The 12,188-nt window shown below is 36.9% G+C and overlaps 1 protein-coding gene across 5 annotated transcripts in view; it reads left to right on the top strand.

Annotated features, from left to right (window-relative positions):
- The window catches only part of ZZEF1 (zinc finger ZZ-type and EF-hand domain containing 1), a 58,912-nt gene that overhangs the window by 9,998 nt on the left and 36,726 nt on the right, over positions 1-12,188 (top strand). For 3 of the 5 annotated variants that reach the window (XM_068415375.1, XM_068415374.1, XM_068415378.1), the window contains exons 7-20: positions 977-1,093; positions 1,307-1,485; positions 2,527-2,625; positions 3,733-3,824; positions 4,846-4,994; positions 5,556-5,667; positions 6,694-6,909; positions 7,821-7,921; positions 8,257-8,426; positions 9,218-9,351; positions 9,649-9,719; positions 10,188-10,302; positions 10,911-11,070; positions 12,003-12,124. In XM_068415375.1, coding sequence (XP_068271476.1) covers positions 977-1,093; positions 1,307-1,485; positions 2,527-2,625; positions 3,733-3,824; positions 4,846-4,994; positions 5,556-5,667; positions 6,694-6,909; positions 7,821-7,921; positions 8,257-8,426; positions 9,218-9,351; positions 9,649-9,719; positions 10,188-10,302; positions 10,911-11,070; positions 12,003-12,124 — 1,837 coding nt within the window. The remainder of the gene's footprint in view (positions 1-976; positions 1,094-1,306; positions 1,486-2,526; positions 2,626-3,732; positions 3,825-4,845; positions 4,995-5,555; positions 5,668-6,693; positions 6,910-7,820; positions 7,922-8,256; positions 8,427-9,217; positions 9,352-9,648; positions 9,720-10,187; positions 10,303-10,910; positions 11,071-12,002; positions 12,125-12,188) is intronic. The other 2 variants (XM_068415376.1, XM_068415377.1) reach the window with 2 other exon arrangements.

Here is a 12,188-nt window from a genome sequence, read left to right as displayed (position 1 = left end):
ATTGGCTGTTTTCTGGGTAACGTTTCCTTGTTTGGCTGCCAAACACTTCTGCTCGATGACTTGAGGGATTGGAATCCTAATGAAATCGCTACACGCCCACGTCAACTTTTAGAGAGCTTAGTTAGCGTGATCCCACCACTTAACAGCACTGCTGTCATAAGGTTAATGAGTACTGTAGGCTAAAGTCCATTAAGCCTATCCTTAATTTGTGTCATCTATGAAACCTCTCTAAAGCTTAGATTACTTTACACATGCGTACATCTGAGGAAGGTTCATAGTTCCAAGCTTTGCTAAAACTGAGAGCCTTCATTCTTGCTACAGTTGAGATATTTGTTAGAAATATGACATGGATCCTGAGCTGATAAAGCCTAAAAAAGTTATGAAGGAGAAGTCTTGGCCAAAAATATGCATTCAGAAACTACAAATTCAGTGTTTGGAATTATAAAGCAAAAACCCAAACTTTAGTATTGGATAGAATGACTTTGATGGACCCGCTTAAGAACTCCTATTTTTAGAGGTTATTACATTATCTTAGGAAATCAAGGAAAAATTCTCAGCTGACAAGTTTCTCGCTCAGTTTCTGTAATTGTTCTGAGAGAATTTAAAAGCAATTTTCCCTTTGTTAACAGGCTCTTGCTCAATTCTGGAACTATTTAAAATGAAGCAGTACTTGGACACTAAACCATTTCTAATGCTGTCACAGATTTAATTCAAAACCCCTTGATTTATTTGTCTCGTTAAATCTGAGATTATGAGGCTGGATTCAAGATTACATAACAGTCATTGAACTTTCCCCACCTAGAATGCAGTACTGTTGAACAGATTCTCTGTGTAAATAGGTTTTCTGCGTTCAGAATCTATTTGTAGAGGCCTGCTTATAAAAAGCATGAGGATTCAAATGTCTAATTCATTTTAGAAGGCTGTTTTCTCTGATTCCCTCTGGTTTTCTGATATTATATTCTGTCCTTTTTACTAGGAAAGCACTGCAACACATGCCACCTCTATCCCTAACACCGGGCTCTACAGATTTTTCAAGCTTCTTATCTCCAAATGTTTTGGAAGAAGTCGATAGTTTCCTTATAAGAATAACAAGGTGAGATTGTGTTGATGTTTTTTGATGTACTGGAAAATGGTTTAGAAGAATTTGTATAGCAAACTTACCTCATTTTTACTTACTTTGCTTGAAAAATTCAGAGACGTTAAGAAACAGGCACCTTAGTTTTTCCACGTGAGCATTATTTGTCTTATTTAAAAACAAAGTGTCATAAATTTTCTTTTCATACTGTTGTTTTTTTTCCCTCCTCAGTTGTTGTACTTCTCCAGAGGTTGAACTTACCCTCTTGGCCTTTGCCTTAGCCAGGGGGAGTGTCGCTAAAGTGATAAGTTCCCTTTGTACAATCACTGATCATCTGGACACTCCGTACAAGGCTTCATCGCTTATCACTTCCATGGCAACAGTTAGACAGAACCTGCTGTATAAATATGGTAAGGAATAATTGTTGGATCCTTTATTGTACATGCTTAAGACAGTATGCAGCTTTGAGTTGTTTTACTTGTTCTGCTGGGGTTTAAAAATGTAGAAGACTTATAAGTTAACAACTCTTACCAAGAAGATACAGCCTGTGAAGCTGAACTGCCCTAGAAGCTGGTGGTTAGATCAGCTTTCTGTGATCTAAGAATTGAACCAGGTAGCATCATCTTGAGGGAGAAAACATGAATTTTGTACATAGTGGCCCCTATATCAAGCTGGTGATAGCGTTTGTATTGTATAAAAGGCAAATGACATCAGATATTTTTATTCTTCCAATAACACACTTAACTTCTTTGTATGTATAGCCTCAGTAAGTGGTCTTTTGCAGAGATATGCATGTGCACAAATTTAAAATGTCTTTTAAATATCGTGTCATTAGTATCTATTTGCAGTTCTTTATTTTCACATTTATAAATTAATCTGAGTATGTCATAAGTGTAGAGCTGTGTGTGGTCTGGCTTAAGGCATAAGATTTTGCTGTATTGACTCTACTTCTTTGATAAATCTGTGTTTTCTCAGGTGTCAACTTCTGAGATTATCATTAGTATCTCCTGAAGAAGTTTTCCCTTTGTTGTCCTTTTAGTGTGTTTTGTCAGGGCTTCTTGGCTTGTCCCAAAGAGTACATTAATTATTTTGTAATTATTGTATCAATATTTACTTTCCAAAGTTATAAAAATTGTTTTATTTTTCGCAGAGTAGCTGCTGCTTTTTGCAAGACAAGTGGTGTTTCATGTATTGTGAATGCCAAAGCGTGCAAACAGTTGAGAGAACGTTGGTTGTCATGATTTTCAGTGTCCTTGTGTCCACATCTAAAACTTTAGCTATGTTAGATTACCATATCTCTTATACTCCAGTTTCTTCCTCCTTTTTTGTCTGACAGTGGTAAAAAACTCATAGTATTGTAATTTTTTCCATTTGTTTTCAGTGTGAAGAACTTAAAACTGGAAAACAGGCTATTTTACAAATTTGATAAACCTGTTAATTTTCTTATTTAGGAAAACCATTGCGACTAACTCTGCAAGCATGTGATGTAAAGGGAAAAGAAGATAAATCAGGGCCTGAAAACCTACTTGTAGAGCCATGGACTGGGGATGGTAAGAGCCTGGACTTAAAATCCAGAATATTCAACCAGACATGAAGGCTGTTAACAAGGCTGTGGTGCTGTTGCATATATATTTATATATGTTTGGTGCTACTTGATAGTTTAATGATATGGAACATCTGTTAAAAAAACCCAAACAAGCAAAAAAAACCAAACCACCAAACCCCAACAACAAAAAAAGCCCCCACCAAAACAATATATAAATTCTGATTTACAACAAGGTGGATTTCTCAGGAGCCAGTTTATTGTCAAAACAAAACAAACAAAAAAAAAGATTGATTTTGGGGAGAACCGTTGGTATTCTATGTGGAAGTCAGCAATGAGCTGTCACAAAGAAAATTATACTAGAACACATTTTGTGGGTTGAAGCTGTGAATCATTCATGGCTAGTTTCCCAAATACTGGTGGAGAGGTACAGAAGAAATCATTGAAATTTTCACTGACTGCACATAACTATTAATTCTCCTTTAAAGCTTATCTTTGTTAATGCAATGTTTTTATGTACTGGATGCAACCTAAAGAAAGAGGTTTGTGTTTCTTGATCTCCTTTTTAAGTGAAATACCACCTAAGCTTTTTAAAAAAATTGTGTATTGTCTTGTGCAGTGCTACTGGTAAGTGAAAGCTATTGTGATAATCAGGCACATTCTAAATGCTTATTTTACCCCTCTGTTTGCTTGTGTGTGGTGTTTGGTTTTATTCTTTAGTTATTTTGTGGATTGTCTTCTCTTGCTTTATGGATCACGGTTTGGGGAACAGTGAATTGTATCAGTGAACAGAGCCACAAGCCAAAGTAATATTTGGGAATTACTAATAACCTTTAATGGGGAGACACTGTTGAAATTGCTGCAGCTACTGCAGCCCCAAGAGAGACACTGGCTGGAGAGACCAGTGTATGCTCTGTGGGAGCATATACTAACATGATACAGTCTTTTTACTTGTCTTTTACTCTTTTATTTGGATGCATTTCCTAATGGGCATTTCCTTAGAAAAGCATCTTGTTTTTGTTTCCCTCCTTTAGTCCACAAACTTAGTATTCTCTTTCAAACAGCTTGCACTAACAGTCCTTCCAACCTCATTCCATTCCCACTGCTGCTTTAGGTTTCCTTACTGAAACTGGGAAGACCAGAGCAAGTATCATTCTTTCTACTGGAACTGAATCTTCATTTCAAGTGACACAAATCAGAATAAAGGTATGTGGTTCCTCTGTGCTTTTCAAGTAGAAGGCTTGCTTTTTTCCTTAGAGTTGAATTAAAATACTTTTTGTATGAACTGAGATTTTAAATTAGTCACGCAATAGTGTTATTTTGGGAGTTTACTTTTCTGTATGTCACAGGGAACCTAAGGAAAATGGAGGTCTTAAATTGTTTCAGGATACCACGAGAATGTAGTGAAGACACTTCTTTTCGTTGCTTTTGTCTGTATCTTGTAATATACTCAAGCCAGTGAGCCTTAGGTGTATGGTTTCTCTCTAAAGAGTATGGATTTATTTGTAGGATTATATACCTTATACTTAAAATAATATCTGCTAGTCACAGACTTGAAAATTCAAGACATATACCGTGTGAGTTCAGATTAAATGTAGAGTCTTTCAAGTTGTTTTTAGAGATATCAGTGTAATTTGAACACTTGGCATGATTTTATCTGGCTTAAAAGCAAGACCTTGTGATTAAATCTCATGGCCAGGACAAAACTTCAGTGAGATTTCTTCAGCTGAATTCATTTATTTATTTATGGCAAAGCAGCAGTTTAATTCCTGGAACAAGGATGCATATTTCAATGTCAAAGAGAATTACATATGGATGGACTTCTGGCAAGTAAATTCTAATTGGAGCTGGAGAGGGAGCTAAGCTATTTTGCAGCGTAGTGATACTGGGGTACATAATTGTAGTTTTGTTTGTTTTTTTTAAAATTAGAAAAGTGTACAAAATTACAATGAGAATTAATATGTGGAGTGTAGTTAATGTTAGGGTGCAAGCAGAGTGATAAACGTAGCAAATATTAACCATGTACATGCTCCTGGTTCAGTGAGTTACAAAAGTTTTCATAACATTGCTCTAAATGCATTTCATTTTTCTTTAGGTAAAAGGTGCAATTCCAGAGATCGGTATTGTCAGTATTTAGTTGCTTTCCATAACTTTTTTTTTCGTATGAAAGCAACACCTTCTTTTATTGTCAGCTTTTTAACATGTTGCTCTGGATTTGTTCATTTAGGTCCGACGAGGTGCCATTGGGGCCCAGTGTGGGCTGGTGTTTGCTTATAATAGCGCTTCAGAAAAGTTCCATGCGGAGGAACACTTCAGAAGATTTGAAAGCTATGACAAGTGGAAGCTGCGGGAATTCAAACAATTTTTAAAAAACAGGTATAGGTGGACTTTTTGTAATGAATACATGGAAAATAAATTTTATATCAAGTCTTTTTGCAGTGCCACTTAAACTACTGAGAATTGTTCCAAATAACTTAAAAGTGATGCATCATTTAATTGTTACTTGCTTGATTTTAATGAGCCTCCGTTTGATGGGTTTGAGGAAATACGAATATAGCTGTTGTCTTCAGCCTCTTGTATTAAAGACCTGCTTAAAAAGGGATATAACAGACTTTCTACTTGAGGTGCAGATTGCTGATAACAGAAACAATTTATAGGAAGATCATATGTTAATTAGCCTTTATTAAATTACTTTCTCAAAACTGTTGCTTAGGAGTAAGGGGAGGCTAGGGACCATGACTAAAAAGATTTCCTTAATTTTCTTACCTTGCATGTGCTAGAGTTTGGGTATGTGAAAGTTTCTGTTGTCTCTATCTGCTTTTTATAGCCATAACATGCTAAAAATATTTTGGTGGCATATCAACAGCTTTGCTCAACAGCTTTGCAGTTTCCTTAAACTTTGTCTTTACAAAGTTTGTTACATTCTTTTATACATAGAAGCAGTTGTTCATGTGATGATTTGGGAGATGATGATCCTGTTGGCTGGTTTGAAGTGGAAGAAGAATGGGATGAAGTTGATGTCAGAATGCAACAATGCAGAATTTCTCAAGTAAGAAACTATGAAAATCCGTTGGTGGAGTCACAGTGAGCAGAGGTTCATCTCTGTGCTTTATTGTAATGCCACTTGAAATAAACATAACTTTTTTTTTTTTCTTTTCTGTGAGGAGAACTTTTCTGGGTAGAGGTAAAAGTCAATGGGCTTTGAGTTTAAAGGATGATGACTTAACTACTGCATAGTTACAGCATTTATTCTTTCAGAACCAGGTTCTTCAACCCTTATTTTAAGGGACAAACAGTTACTAAGCAGTTCCATCAGTTTGGTGGATTTCCTTGAAGAGTGTGGGACTTTTCTGTTTCAGGAGTGGCAGAATATGAGTTTTGATTTGTAGTGCTTAAGTAGGAAAGTTTGCTTTTCAGACCCTGAATTTATCTCGTTTCTGGAGTCAGCTGTTACGTAGTTCCCCAGTCCTTTTTTTGTACAGTGGAAATTAGCAGAAGCAGTGGCACAGTTAAAAGCCAACCAGGAATTTTTCTAAAACTGTCACTGCTTGCTAAGACATTCTCCTGTTGTCTCTGCAAGCCATAGTCCCTGAGACTTATGAGTGTGCAGAGTTACTGAGTACATTTGGATGGCAGAACTTGCTGTTCCCTTCAGCTTTGTGTTCTGTACCTCACTATGGACAGATTGCATAAAAGTATGTTTCAAATATTGATCCTCTGCTTGCTTTTAAATGCAGCTAATAATTTTTTTAACCTGCAAAAACGCTGTAACTATAGAGCCAAGAAACAGAGTATGCAGAATTAATGGAACTGATAATGAATTAACTAACTTTGCAGATGCTTGTAGAGGTCACGGAACCATCAGTCTGACTTTTTGGATGTGGGGAGAGTTCAAGCTTAGCCTGAATCTCAGGTTCAGTATTTTAAACAGTCGCTGGGGGTGATTGACAGGGAATAAGGCTTGCCCCACTACCCCACCTGCAGTCTCTTCACATGTGTGCACTCATGTCTTTCAAAAGCCAAATTTGTACTGACTTTTAAAACCAAATCTTGTGCTTTGTTTATATCCTTCCAGTACTTGATGATAAAGTTCTTGTGCACAAGACAAGACACAGCAGAACGGCTCGGAGTTCAAGGCCTGAATGTTCTTGGCTATCTTCGCCCTATGCAAGACGAGCCCAATAGGAGCATGAACTGCTTGCAGTGCAGGAAAACTGATGACGATACCGTTTGTGGCACAACTCTTCTCCTGAAGACACTTCATTTCATCCAGCAGCTGGCACAGGACCTGGTATTTTTACTTCTTAGTTCTTTTTAAGCATGTATTTACTATGCGAAAAGTAATAAGGCTATGCTAACAGTAAGTGTGAATGGATAAAGAAAAGTCTTGCTACTAGATACTAGTAACTGTTAAAACCATGCTGTGGAGAGAAAAATGGTTTCTGAAAAGTAGCATTCTGTGTATGTTTACTGGCGTTGACTAGGAATATGCTCCCTTTGGGTCTAGGAGAAAGTTAAGCACCATTTTTCCAGCATCAGGTTACAACGCTGGGTGAAGTACATGCAACAGAAGGATGCTCTGCTGTCTATTAGATAATGTAGCTATTTCTGAAACAAGCATGGGGAAAAGTGCCTAGAGAGGTAGCTAGAAAAGTTGCATGGATTAAAATGTGTCCTCTTTTTGTCTGAAATAAATCTGTAAATATCTAGGGTGAGACATATACAGTTAAGAGATACAGCTGGTGTGTTCTGATGTATGTCAGCATGCTGTACCCTACTTCTGAGGTTACATGTCAAAACCCCCGTGTTTTGTTCATACAGTGCATGCATCTGTGCCTTTTCAACTTTGACTCTCAACCATGGGCAGTCTCCTTTTGGCTATTACTTACTTTCAATCACATTAGATGAAGAGGTAGAGGTTGTAAAGTCTTTTGGTGGTGGAGGACAGGGATGGGGGACTAGACATCTGGAAAGAGGAGGGAGAGTCCTTATTAGTAGCCCTGTGAAGGGGAAGGTTTCAGCATGAACTGTCACATTTAGACACTGGAATATCAATGAAAGAACTTATACTGGAATTCATGTTAGCTGCCAATTTATAGGAAACTAGGCTGCTTTAAGCCCAGTGCTCAGGGATTTACTTTTTATAAATGTGTTCTGTATAGAGTTAATTTTCCAATCCTGCATTTTCTTTGCCTTTTTAAGGTTCAACAGAAGGAGAGTGGATTAAAATACAAGTCATTTTTAGATTTCACAGGCCTTGATTTGCAGCTGTTCTGGAATTTTTACAATAAACTTCACCAGAAGTAAGTAACTTCTTTACTGTGTGGTGAAGCACTAATCTGTGTGTGTATGTATAAATAAAGTATGCTTAGTTTAGTTGCAGCAGTTTCTTCTTCCTAAGCTGCCTCATTTACATAATAACATTTTCCTACTGCTGCCATATGTGATTTTAACTATAATGTTATGCAGAAGCTCAAGATGTAGATTAGTTTAGCTGGTAGCTAAACTTTTTTTTGCTATGTGCTCTCTACTCTGTTTTTTGTCCATCTGAGATAGCGACTTTCATAGCATTCTCTCTTTGGTGCAAAAGACCTTCTCTTCTAATTTTTGCTTCTGTTTATTTTATGCTTTCTTACAGCCCAAGGGAAGAATGCATCTTTGCTCAAACACTGCTATTGCAGCTTCTCCAGAGCTGCTTCTCTGTACTTACTGGAGACAATAAAACTGCTAAACCTCAAGAAACTTCTCAGAGCAAAACATTTAGTCACACAGAAGCTGCAGAAGAGCTTTACAAACATTTGTGTGAAGGTAATTTATATTGAATATATGAACTGTTTTATGTGTTCTGGCTGAGAAGTGTCTTACAATTTGGGAAAAGATATTTATTCCTAGAGGCCAAGTCAGCTACTGTTCCCTTGTTTCTTCTTCAGGTCAGTGTGTGCTGATTATCCTATCACAGTGAAACTTTCCTTCACCCTATGAAATGGTTTTATAGACTTTCTGACAATATGTGGTCTAGAAACAGTTTCAATGGAAAAACTTCTTTTGAATGCATCACCTGCTTCACCTTCCAGCAGGGAATGTGATCCTTTAACTGTGATGTTACTGGGTTTCATTTATTTCTGATCTTTCCTATAAATATAAATGATCTTACAAGGATCCTGTAAGGTTTACAGGTACACAGGGAAGATTCTGGAGCCAGTGAAGAGAATGGGAATTACACATTAGATTTCATTGGAAGTGGGATGGTACCCTCTTTATTCAAGTATATTTTTTTGTTAATTACCTAACAGTCTCCTGAAAAGCAAGCTAGAGATAAACCAGTTTACGTAGAATCTGTCACATCTTGAAAACTTTATTAGCTTTGATAGTTGTCATGTCTTAATGTTCCTAGAATTAATTTACTCAGCGAATGAATATAGCCTTAACATAATCTTTCTTGCTAGAGGTGAAGAAGTTTCCCGTCATTTTCTGTGTGAATAATGGGGTTGCAAGGGCTTGAAGTTGTGTAAAATAACATGTTTAATTCAGTTATGCCTAACATATTAGATGGAGTGTTAATTTGAACTTGTAATTTTGTTTCCTTTTTGTATGAGCAGTAGTGGATATGGGGGACAGTAACTTCATGCCAATGAAAATGCTAAAAGAGGAAGTTAAGAACACCTTACTCAGCGGAGCAGCAATCTTTTTCCCAGACAGACAGACCAGGCGACACCAGCTCTTCACCATGATGGTAAACCATGAAATGAGAAATTGATTGTTTAGTACCCGCTTTATTTATGAAAAAAGCGGACAAATCTGAGTTCTTGTCAAACAGTGTATACTTTGTCCTGTTAAAGTAAAAACCTTTTTTTTTCCTTTGCCTCTTTCCACCATCCCCCTTCTCTCTCTCTGCAGCTTATCCAAAGAAAGAGGAGCTAACCCTGCCTTTCTTACCAAAAATGAATAGTAGAACGCAGAAATTATAATTTTTTCTCTCAAAGGAGGGAAACAGAACATATAATAAAAATAAATCTTTTTCCTTTTCTAGAAAAACATTACAGAGCAAGAGCATAAGCAATCTGTACATCTTGCCTTCAGATCCTTGTGTACCCACTTCAGGTAAGGGGGTCTTGAAATTGAAAATAATTGTCTGATACCCCACATCTGCTAATAAGTTCATATTTAATCCTTTTTAGAAATGTAATTCCCCTGGCAAATAATTCTCTAAAAATAATCAACTGACTTTGTTTTACATAGCTATTCAGTTAATAAATATCTTAAATAGTAGTATTCTCCTTTCTAAAGCATTGTCCAAGGATTACACTTGGTGCTGAAATCACAGTATACTGCTCATAGGCTTCTCCTAGGCTTTCTTCCGATTTTCTTAAGTGATTTTCTTAAGTGATTGTTTGTCCGTGGTGATGGTTAGTATTGACTTAATCAGTTTGGAGTCATCAGAACCCAAACACACTTGATTTTTGTAGTGATGGTACAGTAGAATCTCTACAGATTCGTCACAAGGATGAGTAAATTTGTATTTTGGAACAGTACTACTGGTTGCTTAGTAAGAAGATCTTTGTTTTGTAGTGATCAAGATCCAGGTGGACTCTTACTGCTACCAGAGAAAGGAATTTCTGCAGATTTTGGCATAAGTGAAGTGCTGTCAGTCATGGATACTCTTCTGCTAGTGGCAGCAAGAGAGGTAACTATCTTTGCACTGTTCCTCTTCCTACTTCTTTGCCATGATTTTTGTATGCATTCAAGCACAAGCTGCATGCCTAAGATGTATGCTAAAGAACTAGCTTTCCTGTCCTTCTGGATAAAATTGTTCATGGCTGTTCAAGTGTGTAGGATTAGGCTTTCCAACCCATTGAAATATTTTCCTTTAAGCATTAACATTTCATAATAGTAGAGTAAGTAATGTGTAAGACGAGGAATTTTTCCATAGCATTGAAAAGATTACGCACCCTATCAACACTAGGAAACAGAAATAATCATCCCATATTAAGAGGCTTGAATTGGTCATGCCTCTGTGGGAGGTGTAAATGGAGGGTGGTCATTTACATATGCAGAAAAAAATGTGCTGAGAACATTGAGTGACTCCTATGTAGTTATTCCTACTTAAAATTGTAATTTGTCAAAACAAAATGCATTAGTTGCTTCATGGTGTTATATGCTGCTTGTCCGTTGCATTTAATCTTTTTGTGGGGTGAGTGGGATGATAATGTCCATCACAGTTTACTTAGTACATATTGTGTGTCATTCTGCAGCAGAAGAGGATATCCTTTTGTTACATTCTTTATTTTTCAGTGTGAAATGATGATGCTGGATGTTGCACAGCAAGAGAGTGGCACAGTCTTGTCTTCCTTATTCTGGTCTGTTCAAGGTAGTCTCCTTTCATGGTGCTACCTGCAGCTTAAGGGTAGCGATAATTCTGCCAAGGATCTTGCAGTAGAAATACTTAAAAACTGTAAGTGCTGGGATTGAATACAGAATTAAGTGTGGTGTAATACAGAACTTTAAAATGTCATTTTGCAAATAGCAGTATAATAAGGGTTCACCCAGTGGTTGCCTGAGCCATACTCATAACTGTCATAGCATTTCTGAACTCTCTAGGAAGGAATTTGTAGGCATCTTAAGCAAATTAGAATTTTAGCTGTTCCAATAAGTTTACGTTGTGAGAATCTTCAGAAAACATTTCAGTAAGTTTTGGGGGTCAAATACTGAAAAAAAAACCCAAACAGCAAACAGTTACAGACTCTCATTTGAACATTTTGGTTTCTTTAGATGTCCCTTAGCTTGATAAGCTTCTGTGTGGTGATATTTGTTTTCCTAGGTGTTTCTGATAGCAAGAAGAAAGGAACTTACTTAAGAAGCTGGGCACTTCTAAGGGGTGTTTTGCTGAAGTGTTTGTTTTTTTTTTTTAATGTAGCGGCTCAATTTTGAGTAGTTAATTGGGCCAAGTACTTACTGGAGGTGTAATTTTATGTAGAATTGCTTCATATTTATGTTATTTGTGTATAAATAAGTTTGTTATGTTCCTATCTTACGTTTAAAATGGGGTAAGGCTATAGCTAAAAATTACTAGCCTCACTTCTTACTTAAGCTGCATTTCTTAGTTTTGTAGGGAGGCTACTGGATATATTGAGATTTGTTTCAGCAATCTTGGAGTGTTTGATTAAATTAGTCATCACCCGTTGATAAGCATGACTTGTTTCCGCAATAGAAATATCACAGAAAACTTCTCTAAACTGTTTTCACTCTTGAGTGTCACTGCCTTGGGGCAGCAGATGCCTTTCCTGCTGTCTTCTTGTGCACATCACCATGCACTTAAGTGTTTGATAAAGCAGGTTGTGGTAGCAAATCCATAAGGTGGCTATTAAGGGTTTTTTTTCTCTTTAGATGTGGGCCAGTTCCTGTCAAATATCAGAACGATTTTGCAGTCACTTTTATCTCAATATAGTGGCAAAACAATAGTAGAAAAAATAAGTAACTCTGTCTTTGCTATGGCAACTCGTCAGCTGGTAAGTGAACACTGGGATTTTGTACCATTCCCGGGTAGCATGGCTATGGTTACATGCATGTTCA

This window comes from Nyctibius grandis, chromosome 18 (genome assembly GCF_013368605.1).
Source record: "Nyctibius grandis isolate bNycGra1 chromosome 18, bNycGra1.pri, whole genome shotgun sequence".
NCBI lineage: Eukaryota > Metazoa > Chordata > Aves > Nyctibiiformes > Nyctibiidae > Nyctibius > Nyctibius grandis.
The sequence above is the reverse complement of the archived record's forward strand: the minus strand, read 5'-3'. Positions and strand labels throughout refer to the sequence as shown.